This window comes from Diceros bicornis, chromosome 4 (assembly GCF_020826845.1).
Source record: "Diceros bicornis minor isolate mBicDic1 chromosome 4, mDicBic1.mat.cur, whole genome shotgun sequence".
In the NCBI taxonomy this organism is placed as follows: Eukaryota; Metazoa; Chordata; class Mammalia; order Perissodactyla; family Rhinocerotidae; genus Diceros; species Diceros bicornis.
In genome coordinates this window covers 30956692-30982900 of record NC_080743.1, presented here as the reverse complement: position 1 = coordinate 30982900, position 26209 = coordinate 30956692, and the positions used below count along the sequence as shown (strand labels likewise).

Sequence of the window (26209 nt, the reverse complement as noted above, 5' to 3'; positions counted from 1 at the left end):
GTTTGAAACCTTCTCAGAGATTAATAAGTTGCACACACAAAAAAATCTGCAAACCAACTAATTAAAACTCCCACAGATTTCTATATCCTTAGATGCCTTATTCGTTTTCCACTTGTGTTTAAAAAAACCTGAAAAGCAATTTTTACTCTAGAATTATATAATGAAAGAATAAATTCTGAAGGGCTCTGAATTCTAATAAAAAGTTCATTAAAAGAGAGAGACAGATGTGCTAACCGTACACCATGTTCTCTGGTGTGTAGCATTTAACTGCCCTCTGTCTGGCTAAGCCAGCCAATACTATATATAGGCCACTTACAGCCCCAGCTAATGTTTACTTCGTTATCATTTCCAAAGAATATGTGCTTGTTATCATGAATATTTCAGAAAAGAATGCAAACACTACTCTTCCACAGTCAGCTGGAGTCTACTTAACCTTCCCACACTTCCCCAAAAAGTTAAATAAATTTTTCCTAACATCTTTCAATATAAGAATTTTTAAAATTTTCTTGTATGAGATCTATCTCCTTGTCTTTCCTTTTATTCCTAAGGTCAAATAAAAAATTTGACCTTAGATTTTGTTAGACCCTAAATGAAAGACTTTCTGGAAATATTTTAAATAACTTTATTTCATAAAACTAGCTTTCATTTTAATCAATTACATTTTCATATACTTTACCTTGAGTTCCATTCAATCCTCTTTTCGAAGCTGAGACTATTAAAACCTGAAGAAATTTTTGCTGAAAACCAATAACTTATAAAGTGGAAAAGAAGCTGAAAGGTGAAAAAGCTGGTAAAAGCCGTGCTGATGACCAGTTTGGTGTCGGTACCCATATTTCTTCACCTGTTAAGAGAAATGATGACTATAAATTACTTTAAATTGCTCAGGATAAACCTAAATTAACTTTTTTAATTTTAAAACAGTATGTGGTTATATTTTTAGTAATTTACTTTAATTTAGCACAAATGTAAGACTACAAAGAAACTATAAGAATTTTAAGCCTTTACCAGCTATTTGTCATGTATCTTATACTTGTATTTAAAATAAAAGAGGGAAAAATCTATTATCTTAAAGATCTCAACATTATAAATTTCCAGAGACAAATTCAACCTCATGATACTCAAAATTTAAGTCTTAGAGTTTTAATGTTAGGAGGGAATTTCAAGTACTATAACTGAAAGTGTTCTGTTAGTAATATTATTTTTAATTAAACTCAGGACAAATCACCTGACTTCTCTGTGCCTGAATTTTCTCATCTATAAAATGAGTTTGATAATCTTTAAGAAACAATTAAGCCAAAAATCATAATAAAACATCATTATAGCAAAATGAAAAATAATTATGTAATAAAAATTAAATGTACAATGGGACAAACAACATTTAAAACAAAATTAAAATCTTATGAAGAATAATACCGTCTTGGAAAAGAATCATATCACCGTTACTGCCTAAACTAGTATTTAACTTTAAAAAAATATTCTGCAATATTCACACATATCCTTGGACCAAAAATCCTCCATGGCATTTTATCTTTAAAATATAAGAGTTTTATAAAAGAGCTTCAGGTTTTAAGGATAGAGTTAGCGGAAAGAATAGTTATATGCATATATACACATTCAAAGTATGTTTTCTATCTCATTGAGCTGAACTTTATTTGGCTCTAAAAATCTTAGGAACATTCGGACCCAAAAAAGACACTAAAGCATTTGCTCATATCCAGCAAATACAGCATTTCTATGGCTCCATCTTTGATAAAGCTGACTCTCAAATGAAAAGGAAATGAATCAATACATATTTCCAGCTGCCTAATGTGAAGAAATAAAATCACCTACTGAAGCCAATTCACTAGAGAAAAGCCAAACCATTGACTGCACTAGCAATAACCTCACTTCATTCCCTTCCAACCAGGATATCATAATAAGAATCAATCTCCCACAGGGCCCCTTCTGACAAAATTCATGTGTCTGTAATGAATTCGTTTCTCATTCTTTTTTTCTGGTATGTGCACTCAGTAAAAATATCAATATTACAATTCTTCTCTGTAAGATTCCATTAACTTTATAGCTTATTTACTTTTTTTTAATTCAACAAGTGTTTATTGGATATTAAAAAATTTAATTTATGGTCTTTTAACCTAGGGTTAATATTAACCAAATTATACATAAAAGTAAGTTTTGTACATAAATTAAACATCATTATAATTTGCTAAATGACGTGCAAAGGGGAAAATGTTTTTCTAAGATTAAAGCGAATAGGGATCTGGAAGCTGGTGGGCAGATAAATGAAGAAAATGAAACCAGTAACCAGAAGAGAGTGGAGAGTCTAATCTTAAAGGTGGGGATGGTCTGCCTTGGAGGATTTTGCATATTTCCTGCTGGTCCTGGAGGACGGGCATGGGTTGCTCATTTACTTCTGTTAAAATTCAACATATATACTGGGCCGGCCCCGTGGCTTAGCGGTTAAGTGCGCGCGCTCCGCTACTGGCGGCCCGGGTTCGGATCCCAGGTGCGCACCGACACACCGCTTCTCCGGCCATGCTGAGGCCGCGTCCCACATACAGCAACTAGAAGGACGTGCAACTAGGACATGCAACTATCTACTGGGGCTTTGAGGGGAAAAAGGAGGAGGATTGGCAATAGATGTTAGTGCAGAGCCAGTCTTCCTCAGCAAAAAGAGGAGGATTGGCATGGATGTTAGCTCAGGGCTGATCTTCCTCACACACACAGAAGAAAAAAAAAAAAGAAATTCAACATATATAATGAGCATTTATTTCATGAATGTTTTCTAAAAGTTATGTTATAAAACATAGTAGGTATCACGAAACATTATGCATTTTGTGAACTGTTAATTCAACCAATACATTAAAAAAGCACTAGAACAATTCACCATTAAGAAATTCCTCATTCCTAAAAAAGCTAGTTTTCATTACGTCTTTGTTATACTGGATATTTTCTATTTTCAACAGACTTCTTTCCGTTAACTGGGTCTTCAGGGTATATGTTGAGAGTCTCCCTTTGCAAAAATGTTTGTTTCATTTCAAACTAAAGAGCTCCATGTAGGCAAGTTGTGGCTTCCATTAACGGCTCAGCAGACAGAAGCTAATTAAATTATTCCACTTTCAGCTTTGCTTCTTATTAAGCAGCTGCTTACCTCATCAGTCACGCCAAACCAAGGACTAATCTAGGGGTTTTTTACAGATTTCCCCCAGAAACCCAAGGCTTCTGGTAAGAGGCAACTTCCCCTGTTCATTCACTAAATCAGGCAAGAAAATGGTACAAATGGATAAAACCAAACATGCTCATTACTGACACAGATTAAGGGTCTTTGAGAGTTTGGTGATTATTAAGTAGAGGAATACACAGAAAAAGTAGAAAAGTATTAGACCTAGTTCACACACCTCTACATGTGGCTAGTAGCTGGCAGATGGCTGGGATACTGACCTAGAAAGGAGCAGCCAGAACAGAAGTGGGAAATACTTCTGTGGCAATTTACGAGGGGAGTGTCTAGACAAGAACTTTGCAATATAATTAGCCTGTTCTGATTCACAAGAATTGTCACACCAAAGAAGCTCTGCTAGAGGCCTCCTGAATACAATCATGTTTGTACTTTTTGCCCCCAAGATGGTCTCCATAAACTTTAAGTCAGGCTGGTTTCTTAGAGAAAAACACGTAAAGATTTGAAGTACACCTCTCAACCATCAGCTATGAGAGTCCTTCTCGAGCAGGAGGACGCCCAGAGGTAGGGCCACCAGAAACAGCATAGCCAGGCTGATTCAGTCTTCACTTCAGCCAACAGTTCATCCCACATCTGTCATGTGTCTACCTTGTGCCAGGCACTGTGCTGGGACTCAGAACACAAAACAGGACACACGCTGATAGGCCAGTAAGGAAGCAAAGAAACTAACCATCACCACATAAAGTGGTAAGTTCAGGGTGCTAAGGGGCACTCCCTGCTTTCTGGGGTATAAATACCCAGCAGAGGGGACACATAGACAGCGAGGAGATATTCAAAGGTATTCAAGGTGAATCAAGACTCCAAGCCCAAAAGACTCAGTTCCACCAACTGAGTCTGGAACTACCCACCTGGGAACACAACCGTTACTCTCATTTCCCCATTTTCATTATTCCCTTGTAATACAAGGAATTCCTTAGAGAGTATGTCGGAATTACCAATGCCACTTCCATACATACACACAACCACACTCTTTCACATTCTGATACAACTTCCAGGTGAGAACCACTGCTGTAGTGATTAGCAATAGAAACTCTTAAAAAGAGGAGGAAAGGTCTTGTATGTTATCTTTAAGGGCAGCAGGGAAGGGGGAAGCTGGGCAGAACGTCCCCCACAGGCTTAGAATTCCTCCTCCCATCTCTAGTAAGCTCCCTTTCCTATTTCCCACTTGATTCCAAACATTCACTGCTCTCAAATCTCCAGTTCTCCCTCTCTTACAATAGATGAGGTTTCTTCCCATTTCACCAAAAAACGAAGGCTATTGGGCATGAACTCCCTCAATGTGACAGTGTTTACTACCTCCCCCCGCCCCAACCCAGAACCATTTCTCTGCACATCATAGGCTTTGCCTTGGTGTATGCCCCACACCTTCAACATGGCTTATGTTGTGTGCAACTAGACACCACCAACTCTCACGCATCAGTCCTGAATGGTCACCTACCCTCTGGATGGCTCCGTATGGGCATCCTGGAGGCCCCACAGGCTCTACATGACCCCAGCTGAACTTAACCTCAAACTAGTCCTTCCTCGAGGGTTCCACATCTCAGAGAATAACATTCTCACCCACAACACCTCCCCATCTTCCAATGTAGAGCAGCTCAGTCACCCTGGACTCCTTCTTATCCCTTACTCCCACAATTAACTGACTGCCAAATCCTGATAGATTGAAGAATATCAAATGAAGGATGACTTCATTCCAGGAAAGCTCTGAAAGTTTCCCATGATAGCCTTATGTATAATACAAGGAAATGTGGCTGGATAACAAAATTAGGTAAATCCAGAGCTAGTTGAAAAACTAGAAGCAGCAATGTAGATCAATGATCTGAAGTAGACTTGAGAAATATTTTCTGCTATCCCATTAGGTTCTCTCTTTTTGGTCTGTTTCAGTAATATTTTTACAAACATTTATATGTTTACTCAATTTGTATATAAAATAGAGCTGGGAAAGATAGCTAGTATAATAGACTAACAAAATCAAGTTTCAAAATTATCTTCATTAGCTGAAATATGAGTTCCAATCAGAAAGATAAAATATAATAGGAATAAATTTTTTGTGTGTGTGTGAGGAAGATCAGCCCTGAGCTAACATCTGTGCCAATCCTCCTCTTTTTGCTGAGGAAGACTGGCCCTGGGCTAACATCCATACCCATCTTCCTCTACTTTATGTGGGACACCGCCACAGCATAGCCTGACAAGTGGTGCATCGGTGCACGACCAGGATCCGAACCCGGGCCGCCAGCAGCGGAGCACACGCACTTAACTGCTCCGCCACGGGGCCGGCTTCCGGAATAAAATTTTAAAAGGCAATACCCAAGTATAGGACTTATCATAATAGCCACATAATTAACACACCCACACGGAAAACCTTAGCATTTTAAATTACACAAACCAATGAGAGATAATAATGTAATGAAGATATTATTAACAAAAAAACTTTAGGCTCATTTATAATTGGCTAGTGCATAAGTATAACTTTGGACAAAGACACTTATCAGTCTCACTTTACTCTGAATTAATCACATACCAAAGCACCTTGAGAGTAGTGTAATTAAGATGGTGATTTTTAAAAACCAGATCATACTGTGAGGAGTTAAAGGGCTGAGTAATGCTAGCTTGGGAACAAGACTACTTAGCGAGGAACCAAAAGCATTCTCCTAACATCTAAAGAACTGTCACGGAAAAGTGAAAGAGGGAACTTACTCTGCATTACTCAAAATGGCACAAATGGGCAAAAATTACAGAGAGGGAAGAGTTCAGCTTAATTTAAGGAAGAACCTTCTAGCAGTTTAGAAGTGTCCAAGCATCCATCACAGAAGCAGTACACGGACAGCTGGAAAGGTTGGTCCGCAGAGAGGGTGGGCGCTCGTCTGACTGTCAGAGGACTCTCAAAGTAAGATTCTGGGCTTCTAGGACTGAACTTAATTTTGGTATCTAAAAAGAAAATTTTGTATTAAATACTACACTAGATTCTCAACATTCTATCATTTATGTTTAAAAAAATCAAAATTGCCCATGTAAGAAAATATTAAGTACATATAACATGGTGGGAAATACACAGGCTTGGTCGCAGACTTGAGTTTGAATCTCAGTTCCACCACTTGCTAGCTGTGTGATCTGGGACAAATACTTAACGTGCCTTAACTGAATCTCAGTTTCCTCATCTGTAAAATGGAAATAACAGTAGTAACCTGACACGGTTGTCACGGGGAATAAATCACATAATGTTTGTTGGGCACTTAGAACGGTAATTGGCATATGGTGCACATTCAGCAAGTTTCTGCTTCCACTATCATCCATCTCCATCAGTATGCAGGACACGTAATTTCTGGCTCTCCCATCACTCCAGCCAGGGAAACAAGACTATTCTCTGCCCACTAGGCCTTAAGCCCCTAACTCATCTCTGTTTACATTACTCAACACTCAAAATGTAGGCAGCCCCCACTGCAGAAATCTATCCTCTACCACGGGACTGTCCCTGCCATGCGCCAAAGTTCCTTCCCAGCCACCTACCCAGCCCATCACCCCCTCCACCTCCCAAGCCCTTCCACTAGGCTGCCTGGAACTGCTGCTCCACACCTAGAAAACAGTGCTCTATCCTTGACCTCTCCTCTGTGTGCTCTCAAGACACCCCTCTTCTTCTGCAACCCTCTCAGGTAGTGGCTGCCTAGTCTCTCACACTTCCGAGTCAGGAGATGGCCCTCTATCCTCTTGGATATCCTCAGGGTCCCCTTTAGGCCTTACTCCTCCACTCCCTCACCCCCTGTTAACACCCATGGTATTTTGGTCCTGCTCTTCAGTTATACTATCCTTTCCCTCTCCTCTTTAGTATCATATTCCAACCACCTGAACATTTCCTCCCATTCAAAGTCTGGGGCCCTGGCCCACTGATGTCCTCAAGCCCTGCCATCATCCTGAGTGACTTCCTATCTATGTAGAAGACCCAGGTGTCCTTAACTATTCAGTCCTTTTATCCTCCTCTGGAATGGCACCTCTCCCACGCCCCCTCAACCACCCACGGACCTTTATTGCTCCTTCCTCATCATTTTTATGCCTCCAAAATAGCATTTCAAGTATTCCCTTTGTTGACCTCTCCTTCAAGTGTTACCCAGTTTTACAACCTTCTTAAGTTCATTGACCTCTCAGCTTTCCCGAATCCATTAGCCCTTTCTTCTTTTTTATTTCCCTCTTCAATCAGCTTAGATCCTAGAGCCCATCGTTTCAATAATACTCTTACTAATACCCTACATTCCCTTTCACTGCCAAGAGCTGGCCAAATCTCAACCCTGGATATGCCCAATTATTTACTCAGAGATGAGCCCTAAACAATCAGAGCACTGTTGGAAAAAGTCATATACCAGAAGAGATTGAGGTTGGTGAGTATGAAATTACAGAGGGATCAAACAGCTCTCAACACTGCCCTGCACTTCTACCACATTGCCCTCAACAGGTAACTCTCATCCAACTTCACAAAAAAATAGAAGCCAACCTACCAAAACTCTCAATATCACACTATCAACCATATCACCTATCTGCATCTTCATCCACCTGTCCTCTCATCAGGACAACCTTTCTAACCTGTGCACTTTGGATCCATCATTTCTGGCCTCCTTGGGAAGCTTTCTCTCCCCGTTATCCTTTATTCTCTCCTCAACTAGATCTTTCTATTGGCTTTTAAACAGGCTGAAGTCTCCAGTAAAAACAAAAATCAACAGATGCACCATCTCTTCTTCCTATGGCCTTTTCCTACCTCTCTTTCCCAGAATAGTTTTCTCTTTCTTGCTCTCTCTCCTCCGCCTCCTCCATCTCCTTTAAGGACAAATTTCTAGAAAGGTTTGTCCCTACTGTCATTTTTCATTTCTCTCACTCTTCAGCCCACTCTACTCTTGTCCCCACCTTCCTCATTCCTCTGAAATTGCTATTGCTAAGGTCAGCAATGACTTCTCTGTGTGGCCTTCATGTTACCTGACCTCTCAGCAACATGGGACACTACTGACCATTTTCTCCCTGAAACACTTTCTTCTTGTGCTTCCATAACACCACACTTCCTCCTCTGCCCAGCCACTAAATACAGAATTCCCTGAGGCTCACTCCAGACCCTCTTCTCTCTACCTGCTTCCTATGTGCTATCGCCTATACCTGTGGTTTCAGTTATTACTTACATGCAGAAAAATCTCGTTTAAATATCCATCCCAGATCTCTCCTCTGAGTTCTGATGCATATAGCCAAATGCCTACTTGTCAGTACTACACAGCATTTCAGAGGCACCTCGGGGCCAGCCCGGTGGTGCAGTGGTTAAGTGCGTGCGCTCCACTTCGGGGGCCTGGGGTTTGCAGGTTCGGATGTAGGGGGGCGCACCAATGCACCGCTTGTCAAGCCATGCTGTGGCAGCGTCCCATATAAAGTAGAGGAAGATGGGCATGGATGTTAGCCCAGCGCTAATCTTCCTCAGCAAAAAAGAGGAGGATTGGCATTGGATGTTAGCTCAGGGCTGGTCTTCCCCTCAAAAAAAATAAATAACAAATAAAAAAATAAAAATAAATAAATAAATAAAACAAAAGCACTTCAAACCAAGCTCATGACCTCACCCCTAAACTTAGTCCTCTTCTAGGTTCTTCTGTAGGTATCACTGTACCTCCAGATTTGACAGCCAGAAACCTAGGAGTCATCCTTGGTAACTTGCTTTCTGCACCTTCCTACTATGCCACCATATCCAACCTACCACAAAGTCCTATGGATTTCACTTCTTAAATAGCTTCCAAAAACACCCATTTTTATTAAGCTACTACCATCACTTTTGTGGATTGTCTCCAAACTGGTCTTCTTAGTGTGGAGAACAGACTGGAGGACTCCAGGGAAATTTTCTCTAAAAGCTGGCTCTGATCATGTCACCTCCTCACCTACCCTCAACTTAAAATCTTCACTGGTTTCCCAGTGCTCTGAGGAGGACCCCACTTTCTCATGCCTCAACTGGCACTTGCCCTCACTTGCTGCACTCCAGCTTCTTTCTGTTCCTTAAAGATGCGATGTTCCTTCCCTCTACAAGGCCTTTGCATAACCTATTCCCCCACTCCCACCCCTGCTCCTCCACTCCCACGTTAACTCGCATGCTTTTTCAGCTCTCGGGTCAATCCTCACTTCCTCAGAGAGCTTCTCTGAGCTCCATCAACAGGTCAATTCCCCTCCTTATCTGCTCTCATAACATCACATCCCTCTCCTTTACAGCTGCAATGTCTCCTTCCCCCAGTGGAATGTGAGCCCCATGAGGGTGGGAAACATGAACATTTTTCCCCCCTCTCCTTTGTGTCTCCATACCTAACACAGTGACTGCCATACAGCATGTGCTCAATAAATGCCTATTAAATAAAATAATGATAATGGCAAACATTCATATTCTTACATGGGTTTTCCATTCTGCTAGTATCTCTTCAGTTACAGGTCCCTCATTGTACCAGTATAATCAGAATACCAGAAAAAAGAATTTTTTAAACTGATGAGTCTAGTATTACAGCATGAAAACATATTGTCTTCAAAGGGTTCTTACCTCCCAATGTCCAAAAGCAAAGAGTACCAACATTATAAATGAGCTGATATTGAGTATGTGTCTTAGTCTGTTTGCACTGCTATAACAAAATACCTCAGACTGGGTGGCTTATAAACATCAGAAATTTATTGCCTACAGTTCTGGAGGCTGGAAGTCCGAGATCAGGGTACCAGCATGGTTGGGTGAGGGCCCTCTTCCAGGTCGCAGATTTCACATGGCAGAAGAGGCTAGGGAGCTCTGTGGGATTTCTTTTACAAGAGCAATAATCCCATTCATGAGAGCTCCACCCTTTGACCTGATCACCTCCCAGAGGCCCCACCTACTAATACCACCACCTTTGGGGGTTAGGATTTCAACATATGAATTTGTGGAGGACACAAACATTCAGACCATAGCATTATGATATTTGGTTTGTCTTCCCCAAACTCCTTACAACACGTTATGCGTTCAAAGATTTCATGTGTGTATATAATTGTAATCTGCACTGTATTTTCATACTCTTATCAACTACAGAAGTACTTATTTATTGATTTATCTACTATGTCAGTAGCCGTAACAAGTAAAAGTGTTTAAGAAGTCTCTATTTGCAAATAGTAAACCATTTGTAAGTGAACACACAATTGCAGAAGATGAGATATTTACCAAACCAACCAAACAAAAATTCTATGAAAAAAAAAGGCATACCTGCCCCCCTGTTCTGGTTTTTTTTTTGGCATTTCCATGTGTGATACATTGCAATTATCTGTCTAAATGTTCATGAAATGTCAATAATTAACCAGAGACATTAAAACCCCTTAGTAAAGAATAACTATCATACTACCCACTTTTGACTTTTCATTCACATAAAAACTGTCAATCATCTAATCAAATGCATACAAAGCTCTAACTGTAGTTACAGCTTTTATTTTTTATTGTTGTTGATGTTTTTTTAATTCTGCATTGAAAGCTACACGAAAAAACGTTAGAGAATTACATGCAGAAAACATTCCACCTCTTTATCCTTTCTGAGCATCAAGTTCAAGAGCCACTAGCATTAGTGTGAAAGTCTACAGGAAGCCAGCTGCATAAAAGTCAATCTAACTTCTATACATCCTCCAATATTCATGGTACTGCTTTTTAAACTGAAGCAAATAGGAAGAAAATTTGGAGTAATTTCAGGAAAGGCTAAGGAACTCAATATTAATATGATTAAGTTACACTCCTTTTTTCAGATATATGATGTTACTTCAGATTTAATGATAAATTGCTCGCAACTATAAACAAGATTTCTCTATGGTTCCTCTGTGTCAGTTAAGATCCTAAACTTTGAATAAGAATATCCTTTATATTTTCCCATTCCTTCAACCTTTTCTCTTCCAAGAGCATATAACAGAATTCAAACTAAAGAGAAACTGTTCAATTCTGCCTGTTACAGACCCTGGCAATTGACATCTCGTTGAAACAATTTTTTTGAATTATGAATTGTTTTAATGATAACAAAGAATAAAATAGTTAAGGTTAAATATTCATACATCTCTAATGGGCCTTTATTTTTCCCACAGTTCTATGTAATAACAATCACAGGATGTTAGAGCAGGAAGGAGGCTAAACTGTTCCCCAAACTGGCTCTGTAAGAGTCACCCACCCCAGCAAGAAGTGTCAACACTCAGGGGCTGTGGGCCGGCCCCATCTTGCTACCACAACTTGGAGAACTGTTTAGACAGTTAATTTATATTGCCACGGTTCTCTTTAATCCAAGACTTCCCTTTCATCTCTCATAGCCCTATCTCTTTACATCCTATGTTAAACGCCTTCTAGGAATCTTTCTCTGATCCCTCTAACTCAGTGTCTTTCAAATTTTCATGTCCCAGAGCTTCCCTCCTGTCCCCTCCCACACACACACACAATACTTTCTCAGTATATATTCTGCTTATTCCCATCAGTAAAGAAGATTCTGTAGTCTTCCTTTCTACTGTTTGTTTTCTGGGGGGGAAATAGTTTTCTTGATATTTTTTTTTTTCACATGGCCCAGAGTCCCCACCAAAAGATTCTGACACAGCAAGACTGGAGGGTTATCCCATCTCCTTAACCCCTCCCTGAAAATTCCTGCTCTTTCAAGAAGGAATTTCTCCCCTTGGTTTCCTGCAACACTTGATCAGTTCTCCCTTCTACTATAGGTATTGTTAATTAGGATTTTAACAAAACTTTTATTCTTATTTTCCTAGCTTATAGTTATTTATACATTTTACATGTTCTGTTAACTTAAAATGAAATTTAATATAATTAATCTATGTCATCAATTTTTTTAAGTCTTTTGTCTTATTTAAAATTTTTTATTTCATTTTATACTGATTCCCTGCCTTGGGATTTGTTTTTCTAATACCTAACAAGAAGTGTGGCTGTGAGGGAGCCGACAATGGGAAAAGGCCTCCTTCCCTAGCTCTCCCTACTGCTCCAACCCACTGAAGAATTCTCCTCTTAGGAAACTCAGAAGTTCATTTTCTAGGGCCTTAAGGCTCACAATACAGATGGTACATTTTATTTACTTGATAAATGTTGCTTCCTAGCATCTCATCCCACTTAAAACTTTTATAAAGAAGTCTTTGTTTTTTAAACCTGTAAATCCAATGACAGTCACTGGATTTTGGATAAACCAGAATGCCTTAAGCCAGGAGACAATAGTAATTGGAAAGTCACACTAATACAGTAGCTGACACAAATAAAAAGTAAGGATTTGGAAGCTTATACAAGTTGAGGGTCCATCTTTAAAGAAACCAACATTTCACATACAACACACTCCCCAAGTCTTAGAAGGGGTCTGTGTGAGCAAGGGGCCCCCAGGCTGAAGCAGGGGCCAGGTGGCACTGCATTGCCAGGTGGAGACTCGGGGGAAGAGGAATGAGGTTCTGCAGCCAAATTCTACTCAGCTTCTGATGTACTTATTTCCATATCCCTGCTCCTTCCTTCCTAGAGGGATCACAGAATCACCTCTTGGCTTGGGAAATCTCTTGGCTTTCTGCCAACACTGTGAAATCAAGGAAAAGCTGGACAGAGCAAGATTTTTCCAAATATATTTTGTTCTTTTTTTAAAGGAATCATTGGGACACCTGCCAAGCAACCTAGGAAGTCAGAACCTAAGGAGACAGGGAGGTCTTTCTCACCTCCAAATTGTGGATCTGATTACCCCTAGGAAAGTCCTTAGGATGCAGGGAAGTGGCTGAGGTAGGGTTTTGCCTGCTCACCTTCCAGTTCTCTCTTTCCTGCTCCCCACAGGAAATAGGAGACAGTATTAAATGGGTGAGAGGAGCTGAAGAGCAATTTAGCAAGTTTCAACCACCTGTTCAGTTGTTAAGACGAATTCGATTCAGCTAGAGAGAGACCTAGAATCAAATCCTAGTCCCAATATTTATCAAGTGGCCTTGGGCAAGAATATGACCTCTCTGACCTGCACATCATATGAAACAGGGATAAGAATGCTTACATTGCAAGACGGTCATGTGGCTTAAAAGAGACAAGTTAAATGCACCTAGCACAGTGCTCAGCACATGTAGCCACTTGTGGTAAATCATTTAATGTCCATAAATTCCTTTGCAGTGTGACATTGTCACTCCTGTCATCCAGAGGTGGAGATTAGGTCTCTGCCCCCGTGAATCTGGGCTGGCCTGTCACTGCTGACAAACAGAATACAGAAGACAGGCTGTGAGCATTCTGGAGCCTACATAGGCCTCAAAGACCTTGAGCATCTGCCTTTTACTCTCTTGGAAAGTTGCCCTAAGACTGCCACGTACAGAAACCTGTCTAGTCTACTGGAGGATGAGAAGCCACAGGGAGAACTGAGGCCTGTTGCAACAGGCAACACTCAGTACCAACCACCAGCCATGCTGGCAAGCCATCTTGAATCTCCCAGCCCAGCTGACCCTCCAGTTGAATGCAGCCATGTGAGTGACCCTATAATCAGCAGAGGAACTGCCCAGCCACCCACAGAATCATGAGAAATATAAATCATTGTTTTAAGCCACTAGGTTTGGGGGTGGTTTGCTATTCAGCAATAGATCAAAATACCACTCAATAAAGGATAATGCTTGTTACCACTCTTTCCTAACCAGGAAATGTTACACCTATCTCTCCAATGGCACCAAGTCATAGAGTGATAGGATATTCTGTATTTGAAGCAATGGGATCATGTCCCCTCCTTTTAACCTTGGCCCAGTGGCCCTGCAGCTGGTCTATACCTATGATCTGACTGGGGAATTTGGTGGCTTAAATGAGAAGACAGTTAAGGAATTTCTAAATTCTCTAGGTGACCTCTTATCCTGTTACCTAAGGGCTACTTAAAATTCTACCAAGGTACTTTGAGAGTGGTTTCTCTTCTGACCTCCTTCCAGACAATTGCCATTACCTCAAACTGATTCTAAGTGCACTATTTTATAACAAACAGGTACTTATCTACCTGATTCAGTATCTGGTTTGATACTATCAGGTAGCCAAAAAATCTAAATGCAGTGACATGTTTCCTTGAACCATTTCACAGGCTAGTGAGGTGATGTGCAAAACAAATCAGATGTGGCTTCAGGTAACCTCAAGTTTACCATTTACTACCAACCTCAGGTGTTTCCTTGAACCATTTCACAGGCTAGTGAGGTGATGTGCAAAACAAATCAGATGTGGCTTCAGGTAACCTCAAGTTTAACATTTACTACAAACCTCATGTTTAAATTCAGAGTAGGTCCTATAAAAAAGTACTTAAGCTTGGCCCATAGACTTGGTAATAAAGAATTGTTTGGGGCAATGTACCTGAGGCAAGACTTAAGTGAGTGTGGTGATAAAAGTTCAGCTCCAGGTGGCTCACGAGAGTCAAATTTTCCCAGCTTTATGAAATAGGATCAAGCTGCCCCAACATGTAGATCTCTAAATCCTGCTAACACTCTCACACCCTACAACCTATTAATCATTTTAAGCTTGGACACGCTCTTAAGACTTCTTGGCATGGTGGTTCTCATCCTTTCTAACTTGTGGAGTTGATCAATGTAAACAAATACCATCCTTCCTGCAAGGACAAAGTACAGAGTTTTGTTCTTTTTCTTTTTAAAAAAACATTTTGTTTAGTCATTGTTATAGTTCTAATACATTAACACCATCTAAAACATCCTCGCTTCTTTCTTTGTAAGTTGCAAGCCTAGTATTCTTAGGCAAATGGGTTCTACCCACAGAAATTCCACTAAAATTATATATTCTGTACTACCTTGTAGAAAAAATTGTCCAGGAACAATATCAGATTGCTGTTTTCAATGGTCACGTATCACTTTAGGTCTTCTTAAAGCTATTCCTGGATTAAACCCATGAACTTACAACTCACCCTCATGACCTTTCACTGAGCAGGGCCAAGGCATGACACCCTGGCTAGCACTGAGGAACATGATCTGAAATGGCATCACGAAGCAAGGTCACTTGGTTTTACTGTATGATATTGGGAATGTGGCTGAGAATACTGACCGTCACAAACGCAGTGTTTTCTTGATGAAAATCCAAAGGAGAAATTTCTCTCACTTTCTAGAATCAGAAATAGATAGGCTTCTGTGATTTGGTTTCTCTTTTGAACAACTTGAGGCTTGTTATGGGTTGTTTGCCTCTTGTGCTAGGCTGCTAGAAAGCCCATAGCCAGAACTTCCAGGAAGAAGAGAACAGGAGTTTAAAGTACACTAATGAACCTCACTCATACCTCCATCTCATTTTCATTTGACTTATTTTTCTTTCTTATCCTAAATTTACTTTATGTCATATTGTATGCATCTTCCCAAGTCATTTTTGGAACAAGGTAGGGTATAAATAAAGCCAAAGAAATTACAGTCAGTGTGTATGCCTAATCCCCCTACTCTTGACAGTGAGGTCTTGTCAGCAAGGGCTGGCACTGCCCCACTTTGAAATCCCTATAGTGTCTAGCACTACACTTTTACTGCTGAATGAATATTTGGGGAATTAAATGGTAGAATATGTAAATTGTGATAGCACTATGTTATCTGAATTATAAAATAAGCAGTGTACAAATGATTTTATCTTTTATCCTTAAAACAAATTCATTGGGCGTGAAAGGATGTATGTACAAGAGTGTTTATTGCAGCATTATTAGAAGCAACCTTAAGGCCCAATGATAAGGAAATGGTTAAATACATTGATATAGCTACACTATCACAGGTGATACAGACATTTAAATGAACAAGGTGATACAAAAGAATGTGCACCACATACTACGGAGTGGGAAAAAAAAGCAGGCTGCAAAGTGATAAATTTTTCATAAATACATAACTACGCACGTTTTGGCATTTGTAGAGAAAAAAGTCTGGAGAGCTATATCCCCAAAATTGATAACTGGTTGTGTTTGGGAGTGAAACCAGGGGAGGTGGGAGTTGGGGAAAGGAGAGTGAACTTTCCTTCTCTTGACTATTAGTTGTTTGCAATGTTTTATATAATGAGAAGGTTTCACTTCTATAATTAAAAAAAAAAAAAACCCTGAAGTAAAGGTTTGGGGACTTGAGGCTATACAGCATTCTCAAGTCCTCCAAATGCCTAATGTCTTAAGAGTTTGGTTCGGAGATACTGAGCTGGGATACGCCCAACATGCTGCCTTTGCTCCAAGTGGCTAGGCCTTCCCTTCAGTGCAACTTGACTCCCACCCCATAGCCTTTATCTTGCCCTCGATTCCTCCGTAAAATATGTAAGAAATTGGTTGTTTGGTAACACTCATACAGGTTTTAAAAATATGAAAAGGCAAAGAACCTTTCTCAATTGGAACACAGCTATAGTCTTTCTAAGTCCTTAAAATAGCATGTAACAAATTATAAAGCATTTAATTCATAATTGTCTCAATATTTTTACATGCATTAGAGAAAAACATGTTAATTGAGCAAGACTAGTTTGGGGAATTATGTCCCTAAAATGTAACTCTTTGTAAAGGGGGCTTTTAAATTTGTTCTAAACTTTTCATCAAATGTTCTTCCTCCTCCTCTTCCACTAAATAAATACATACCAAATAGGGAGAAGTTTTCTATGCCTTCTAAAGGTACTTTTTAAAGGTTTTTATTAAGCCTCTTCAGAGAAAGTTAATTAAATTAACTTGACCAAGATAGTTTCTCCATGTCCCCAAAATTTAAAAGTTAAATCAAAACCAACATATAAACCCATCGATGTAGAGTTATTTCTAGGTTGGCCATGGCAGGATACAGTGGACACCAACACAGCCCAGGCTGGGATCCAAACACCAGCTCCACGGGAATAGTCAGGTGGACACCGTAAGTCTGAGGCTCAGAGATAACATCCGAGAACCCCGGGTTGAAAGCATTAGGTAGATACCAGGCAGCTGAGGAGAGGTCAAGTCAAACACTGAAAAAAATCACACAAGGCAGGGATGGGTCAAAAGGAGGATCCAAATAGGTCAGAATGTGGATGATAACAGCAAGCAGTAACCAAGCAACTGGGTGAACCTGCCCACTATTTGTCCAGGCTTGGTTGCACTTGCCTGGTGGTGAGGGTGCTAGGTGTTGGAGTCAGATGTTAATTGTTATGAAAAGGAAATCAAGGAGCTGCAGATAGATGCTGCACTTCAGGACACCGATACTGGAATTAGCTCAAGGATGCTGGGTGCTGCCTCACCTACTTCTCCAAGAAGCTTTTTTGGCAATCCCAAAGGCTATGAATGATGATTCCAGTTTGATTGTAGATCTCGAAATAGATGTCTAAGGAAGTCTTGATAATCTAACCCTTTTATAAAATGTAATGAGAATACTTTTCCAATTCTCTGTGAGGCAAGCAGCCAACTTCCTAACGAGTTTGATCAGCAAATGGGATTTTGAAACAACACATTCCATCCACTTCTTCTGCACGAACTTCTCAAAGCTGGAAGGGGAGATGGGAGCCTCCTACCCACCCACTCTGCACTAGAGCCCCTCTGCTCCCTATACAGCTGGCGAAAGTGGACATGGCCTAAATCCATCACCCAATTTGTTCTGGATCCATTTGTCTTCTTATTTAACCTGCAGAGAAAAATCTACTGCTCTAAAGACACTGCTTTCAAGTCTAAATTGACTCCTTCCACACTTCCCCTTCCCTCAGAACCAACTGTTTGCTTTGAAGTGGATAGAACTAGTAGGGAGTCCCCTTTCTGCACCTGCCCATCCAGCTGCCTTTCATTAATGTGAGTCCTGCACCCATCAGACACCAGATGAGCTCCCCCACTCCCTTCTGTCCCCACCAACAGAATCCAGATATCTCCCAATCAAGTCTATGCTCCCCCTTCCACCTCCTCCAGCATCTCCACCTCCAATGCCCAGCCTGCTCCACTGCAACCTGTTTTTCCATCCATTAGACAAATGGTTTCCAAATAGTGGACTGTGATAAGTTTTTCAGAACAGAATAGAAATAGAAACAGAGTAGAAATAGAAACAGAAAATAGAATATATACAGTAAGGGTAAGTATTGTTTCATGAAACCTGTTTCAGAGACACATATACTTACTTACGTCCTGCATCTCAATGTAAAAATGCACTTTGTACTGTATTGTAATCCAAAAATATTTGAAACACTGCTTTAGACAAGCACTTGTCCAGCTAGCCAGACCCGCCCCCCCTGCTACTGGTCCCACTGCTCAGCGGCTCCTTTCCTCACGCTGGCTCAAGCTCTGAACACACTTTCTGCTGTCTTCTTCATTGGCTGTTTTCACCAACCTTGCTTGGCCTTTTACAGTGATTCACAAGCTCCTTCTCATGCATCCACAGGATTGTCTTCTCCTTGAACAGACCAATGTTCTGAGCAAAAAAAAAACATCCTTTGCTATTCCTGCCTTCTTTTCAGGTCTGGGATCTGAATGCAGCAGATTCAGCTGTCTTACTGTGAATAACAAACCTCAGAGAAGCAGGACTCCATTCTTTCATCTCCAACAAGAAAAAACACCAAAGTCACTCTTGAAATACCTTAGATTTCCTTAGAAAATTAACTCACTTTCCTGATGTAACGTTTCCTCTGGTGTAACACACCCAGTGCCTGATACCAATGCCAGGGGAATACAGCTCACCCCTAATGTTGAGTTAAAGGCTGTTTCCCATCCTTGAGAACAGATGGTCACTCCACCTCCATACTGCTCTCTTCTTCCTCTCACAAGGCAAATGGAAAGAGGGAAAGCACAATGAGGTGACTGTATGAGCTTGGTGGCATCCTTTCCTCTCTCACGGACAAGGGCACAAGCTGTCCAGCACAACTCCACCCCCAGTCCTGCCCTCCCTTGTCCAATTGCCCACAATTCTCACCCAGACAATTAATTCATTATCTTCCTCTACAGAAAAACTAGTTTTCTGTATCTTCCTGTAGACTGTTCAGTTTACTTTTCTCAGCCAAACTGAGTATCCCACGTTTTAACCTTCCAAGAGATATTGAAGCTAAATCAATCCTTAATCTGTAGGATATGGGACATTAATTTGAGAAGAAGGGTGCAGGGAGACACTGAGCTCTGAAGGTTCCTTATGCAGTAAACTGCTCAGTTTCCTCTCATACATGGAAGGCGAGCTTTGAGGGAGGAACATCAATGCCAGGCCTCCTTTAGAGCACCAAGGGAGGTGAGTGAACAGGTCTGAGAACTGTAGGATATCCATACCAGGCTGTGAGGGGCAAGAAACACTCTTAAAAGGAAAAGGGGAGAAGGGGAGGTCACACCTAGGGCACATTCCAGAATTTGCCTCGCAGCTCCACCAGTCCCTTTCTGCCACCTGGCCCTTTCCCCACATCCCAGTCGGGAATCCAGGGCTCCTTTACCACCTCACTGGTCATCCGGTTATTGGGAGGGCACTCCAACCCCTCCCAAGTCACCACTTCCTCCTCCTCACTCCTCTGCTGGGAATGCCCATAATCGGTCTAGCACTGAGTTAGATTTCTGATGGCTCCCTGCTCCCAAGGCCTCCGTTTACCTTGGTAATCAGATGACTCTCTCACCAATGGAGATTTCAGAAAACAAAGGAAAAGACAGGCCAACTCTGCTTCCATACTCCAGGGTCTATTCAGAAGACCCAGCTTTGGAGTTGGCTATAATGCTTCAGCCCCTTGACCACTGCCATTCCTAGGCATCTCCAAGTATACGGCTTTAAGTTGCAAAGAGCCATTATTCTTTCCAAGGAGGTGAAGAAGGCTCGGCATGAAAGGAATAGGAACGGAAAGCTCATAGTGTAAATAATCATGACTGCCTGAGCAGCTGGGTGTAAGGCAGGTAGACAGGTCAAACTCAGGCAAGATCACTCAGTAAGGATTTGATCCCTGGAGGGAGGTTGTGGCAAAAGCAGCTGCAGGGGTAGGAAAGAAAGAAGCATCTTCAAATATACTTCCCTCGAGATCATCTGATGGCCCAGGAGGCAGGATGGCAAATAAACTAAAATCCATGGTTCTTCAAGCCATTCTTTCCAGTTTTCAAGAGAGGCAGGAGTACACTTTTCTTTTTTTTTTTTTTTGTGAGGAATATCAGCCCTGAGCTAACATTCCCGCCAATCCTCCTCTTTTTTGCTGAGGAAGACTGGCCCTGAGCTAACACCCTGCCCATCTTCCTCCACTTTATATGGGACGCCGCCACAGCATGGCCTGACAAGCAGTGCATCGGTGGGCCCCCCGGGGATCCGAACCCAGGCCACCAGCAGTGAAGCACGCACACTTAACCCCTACGCCACAGGCCCACCCCGTGGAGGACGCTTTTCTAATTTAGTTTCACCCATACAGTTTAAGGAAAAGATAAACAAGGGAAAAAAGTCTCTACTTCATATATAGCACGGCTAAAAGGGAACTGGGATTCTCTACCTGTGACCTTAACTGGCTACACAAAGATGAAGCTGCATTCCAACCTACAGCAGTATCTCACTTAAAACACACAATCCGAGATCCATTTTCCTCAACTCCATTTATGACTGAGTAAAGATTTTACTAAAATGATAGCTTTTTTCCTACTGCACACATCAGCTCCTAACATCCACACAAACTCTTCCATCTTGTCTCTAAACTGGTATCGGATTCATTTAAACATTAGCAAAGATCACTTTTTAAGAACAATTTTATAATTTCATATAAAAACGTGCACCACATTAACACTCAGATGTGTCCCACTAAGACAAAACTGGCCAGCAACAGTGGCCAGTTTAATGAACCTAGTCAACTCAAAATGCTTTCATAGCGGTTTTCCTCCCGTCCTGGGAAAATGCTAGCATTGCAGATGCCATTTCATGGCGGGGTAAACCGAGGCACTTAGTTTAATAAACTTGCCCGGGGTTACAATGGTAGCGCTGGAAATAGAAACCAATTTCTCCCTCTGACTCTGCGCCCAATCCCTCTCCCACTAGACTCTTCAGCAGTCGGTGGCTAAAAATGGGACCCACTTGAGAACTGCAAGGGTAAATAACCGCTTCTTGTTTTATTTAGCAGGGAGGAGATGGGAGAAGGGGAGACTTACCCACTTGATGCACCTGACTGCGTGCCGGCCTCTAACAAGAAAGCTGTCTCCAGATGCCCACAGCCCCCACCGCTGTGAGCCGAGACCCGGGAGACACCGCCAGGCAGACCCGGCAGCCGGAATCGCGCAGCCAGGGAAACGCGAGCGGAACGCGGGGCGTCTGGACGGCGCGGGGGCCGCGGGCCCCGGGACGCCGTCTGCGCCCCGAGCGGCGCCGGAGCCCGCCGGGCCGGGAGGATGCTGCGCCGGCCGCGCACACCTGCCGGAGCCGCCCCGGAGCCCCCGGCCGCGCCCGCGCTCGGGACGCCCACCCGCCTCCGGGCGCCGGAGCCTCGGCCGCGCTAGGCCGGGGGCGGGCAGCCGCGGCGCCCCTGCCTGCGGGCTGCGCTCGGCGGCGCCGGGGAGCGCGGGGCAGAGCGAGCCCGCCCTCCTACCGAACCCTCGCCAAACGGCGTCACCTGTGCCGGGTCCCGGGCGACTCGCGCGCGGGCGGCGGCCGCGCCGGGCCGGGAGAGGGCGGCGGGTGCTTACAGGCGCCTGGTCATCCGGCCCGCCCGAGGGCTGGCGCCGGCCAGAGCCGCCCCGCGAGATGCCCAGCGGGAGCCAGGGGAGCCGCGGGCTCCGAGCCGCTTGGAGGAGCAGTCACGGAGGCTACAGCTACCGCCGCGCCCGCCCGGACTGCGGGCTCGGGTTACCGCAGAGCGGCTCCTTAAAGGGGCCGCGGCCGCTCGGGCTCCGGCTTCGGCTCCCGCTCCGGCTCCTGGCAGCAACGACCCCCGGCCAGAGTGGGCGGGGCCCCGACGCCCAACTGTTGGGCTGACTTGCGGGTGCTGGAATTTGGGTCCCGGAAAGGGCTCAAAAACGGGAACACCGAGGCGGGCTGCCGTGGAATCCTGGAAGAGCACACCTCACCAGAGACAGAGCGTGCTGTCCCTCGGCTTACCAAAGCAAGTAACAAAACTAGCAAGTGGGGAGAACGGTCTGAGTCTGCTTCCGCAGCGGTCAGTACCTGGGCTCTCCACACAACCAGAATTCTTTTCAGATTATGAGTTTACAGTCTGCCTTATATACCCAAATTCTGCGTAAATTAAGCACATGGTTTGATCGTCAGAAAGGAGATGAAAGGGCAACTGCTGAATTTTCCTGCCACGCTTGACTTGGCCAAAGTCGAGTCCCGCCCCGTTCTTGCTTGGGGCTACAGGTGCATTCCAAACTGGGTAAGGGGCGTAGAAGAGACACGTTCTCTCGGAGAAGCGTCCTCCGGAATCCCTGAAAAACACCCTCGGGAGTGCACCAGCACCCCACCTACCTCTGGAGGCCCTCTGCTGTCAGGGTGGGGAAGTAGGATTTGAACTTTTGGTGCTGAGAATTCCCGGTTGCCCAGAGCATCGCGTTTGCCCTTAAATAGCTCTTCTGACCTGCTAAATATTAGCCTCAAAAACTTCCAAGTGCTCTGGATCAACAAGATAGAACTGTTCTGAATAAAACAAAGTAACGAAAAGGTACATTTAGGCTGTTATAACTTGCAAAAAGCAATCACAAATCCTTTTTTGGAAAGAGGTAAAATCTAGAGTAATTAATTAGTAAACACACACCAAATAACGTAGTACAATTATTTGTAAGAAATGTCTATCGATAGAGCTAACAACTTTTACCTGATATATACATGCACACAAACACACACTTTAACTTACTGAACTTCACGGAGGCTCAATTTCTTCATCTGTAAAATGGGGATAATTTTCACAGTTAACCTCTGAAGACCACAGTCTTGGCAAATGGACCTCTGACTGACTTAGAAAAGACAAAACCTATTCCACCCTACTGGGACAGAAACCTGCCCTGCAGTCAAGCAGGGAGGAAGATCCTGCAGGCCCCCAAGTGCATGTTCCCCTTTTTCTCCCAAAGACTTGCAGGACATACCAGGGTACCAGTGCCCTTTGACCACAACCTGCTCCATCATAGCTGCTTCACAGTGTGCATAGTCCTTGACAACTTTGGTTTGCCCCATACCTGCCTTATGCACTCATTTAGCTGTTTCATCACTCTCCATGGGCAGGATGGTTGTATGTGCACACCTGTGGGATCAGCTCTGCAAGAGTACAGATTGCACACGTTATCTCAGAACTCTGCATCAAGACTACCTCCTCCAGACTCTCTCCTATGCTTGTCTCCAGTGGCTGATAGTTACTCTGTTTTTTCCTGATAAATACACCATCATTATCTTTGATATGCAAATTCTCTAACACCACAGCAGTAGCCAAGGCCAAGTAAATCCTTAGAATTCCACTATACTCTATGCCCCCACTATATTCCTTCATATTAGACCTCTACAAATGCATCATCAAATGTGCAGGATTTTTTGAGATTATACAGAGCAAGTAAGTGAACACACGAAGGACAAAGCCTGAGATATGAAAAGAATTCAGCAAGTATCAGTTGAATTTTGAAACATTTAAACTAATTGAAACCCAACGACCTTAGGAAGTAGAAGGATATACTGCATATTTTTCCTCAAAATTTTAATGCAGCCTAATTTCTTTAAAAATATCCATTTCATTATTCACATTTAAATCTCTAATTATTCCTAACTTTGTTTACTAATACTTCTTTTCCAAGGACAGTTCCCCCAAATTCTGTATTTACTATCTGAAGTTTTACTGCATTTTAAATATGAGGTATCAAAGCTGAATTGCACTTTTTATATTTCTGTTCATTGAAACAATTCAAAGAAACTCTTCAGAGAAATGAAATTATTAATTCACACTTTAAAAGAGAAAAAAATACAAAAATTCTTTTGAGACAAATTTTCCTGATGAATTTGTTTCCAAAAATTCCTAAACTTCTAAATAGAGCCAATTGTTTGGAAAACTGAGACTAAACGCTGCTTCTTTCTAAAATAACAACATAATTAGAACAAAAATATTTTGGAAAACTGCTTCAGTTCTCCAACTCTGCTCCGTTCGTGAAGATATAACCAAAATGACACCAAACATTTTGATCAGAAGGGTTAATTTAGTCAAAAATGAATAATCCCAGGCACTACTTTCTCCTTTATTGGTAGTTTTAGTGTACCAAGAATTTTTTGTAAGGCTTTTGGAGTATTTAGTTTGTTTTTCAGAATTTTTCAAGAAGAAACCGTTTCAGGATATTAACAGTAGTTATCTCTGGGTCGGTGAGATTCTATGTCTTTTGTGTTCTTTTTGCTTATCGTATTTTATGTGATGTTTTTTCCCTATAATATATATGTATTGCTTTTGTTTGCATTTTTATTTTTAATGAAACTAATACATATAAGTGAAAATTCAAATGGTTCTTAAAGGCCTATAACAAAAAACACCCATGAGTCCCGTCAGTCCCGTGACCAACTTCTCCCCACCTAGCTTCACCCCCCGTTCCACATAGTCCTGTTAGGTGTTCTTCATTTCCTAAGTGATATGCTTACACCAGTGTTTCTTCATTTTCAGTTTTAGACATTATTTGTTGATTTCTTATTATGGCATTTAAGAATTTAGCTCTTTTACACACACCACCACCACCACTTTGACCTCACCCTTCCTTCTAACAGCCACATCACAACTTTTGTGCAAATCAATAACTAGGGTTTATATCATCCTGACAATGTAAATATAGTGCATTGCTGAATCAAGTTAAAGTGCCATGATAATGCTTTTCTTGAAAATGTCCTCTTCTCCCTGGAGTTAATAATTGCCTTGCTTTCTCACCTTTTTTTAATGTATCTAACATGAATTTTATCCAAGTGCTTCAAATATATCTATCAAATGCCCATCAAGACTGTCTTCCAATACTCAAACACACAATTTTTAGTCTACACTCTTATTTTGCTGAAGCACAGACTCCAGTAGCTTACTCAGAGGCGGTGCATAGAAGTAAATTTTGAGTGCTTGCACCTCTGAAAATGTGTTTTTTCTATTCTCATTGTTTTTTTTCCTTTGCTGAGGAAGATTAGCCCTGAGCTAACATCTGTTGCCAATCCTCCTCTTTTTGCTGAGGAAGATTGGCCCTGGGCTAAATCTTCCTCTACTTTATATGTGGGACACCTGCCACAGCATGGCTTGATAAGTGGTGCATAGGTCCACACCTGGGATCCGAACCCACCAACCCCGGGCCACCGAAGCAGAGCGTGTGAACTTAACCACTACGCCACCAGGCTGGCCCCTCTATTCTCATTCTTGATTGATAGTTTGGATAAGTTGAAATCATTTTCCCTCAGCATTTTAAAAGCATTGTTCCACTGTCTTTTACTTCCACTGTTGCCACTGAAATGTCTAATGTCTTTCGCGTTCCCATTCCTTTGTAGCCAAACTGTTTTTCTTTCTAGAATCTTCCCATCATCTCTAGTAGTCTGAAAGTTCACAATGATGTGCCTTCAAATGGGTCATTTTTCATTGATTGTGCTGGACACTCCAGGGTTCTTTTGATCTTATCTGCAAATTTTTTCTTTTATTATTTCTTTGCTAATTTCCTCCCTCCCATTTTCTCTGTGTTCTTTTTGTGAACTCTTGTTACATCTTTCTTTTCAATTGTCTGAGACAGAGATTCTCAATTGACTCTCCCCACCCCAGCCATTGGGCAATGTCTTCTGATATTTTTGGTTGTCACCACAGGGAAAAGGGGCATGCACTGGCATCTAGTGAGTAGAAGCCAGGTATGCTGCTAACCATCTTATAATCTCCCACAAAAAAGAATTTGTAGCCTCAAATGTGAATCATGCCAAGACTGAGAAATCCTAGACCATGAGAATTACTTAACTTTATCTTACAACCTTCCACTGAAGTTTCTATTTCAAACATATTTTTCTTCCCATTCTCTGATTATTTTGTTATGGGAATGCTCCATCAAAAAATAAACTCCTGGGGAGGGCCGGCCTGGTGGCACAAGCAGTTAAGTGTGCGCACTCCGCTGAGGCAGCCGGAGTGCGCACCGATTCAGATCCCGGGCATGCACCAACACACTGGTTGGCAAGCCA

The 26209-nt window shown here is 42.2% G+C and overlaps 1 protein-coding gene across 9 annotated transcripts in view; it reads right to left on the bottom strand.

The window, feature by feature from the left end:
• TLCD4 (TLC domain containing 4) overlaps window positions 1-26209 on the bottom strand; it is a 98168-nt gene that overhangs the window by 44201 nt on the left and 27758 nt on the right. For 4 of the 9 annotated variants that reach the window (XM_058538583.1, XM_058538586.1, XM_058538587.1 and 1 more), the window contains one exon: window positions 677-841. In XM_058538583.1, coding sequence (XP_058394566.1) covers window positions 677-831 — 155 coding nt within the window. In that variant the 5' untranslated portion in view covers window positions 832-841. The other 5 variants (XM_058538588.1, XM_058538585.1, XM_058538591.1 and 2 more) reach the window with 5 other exon arrangements.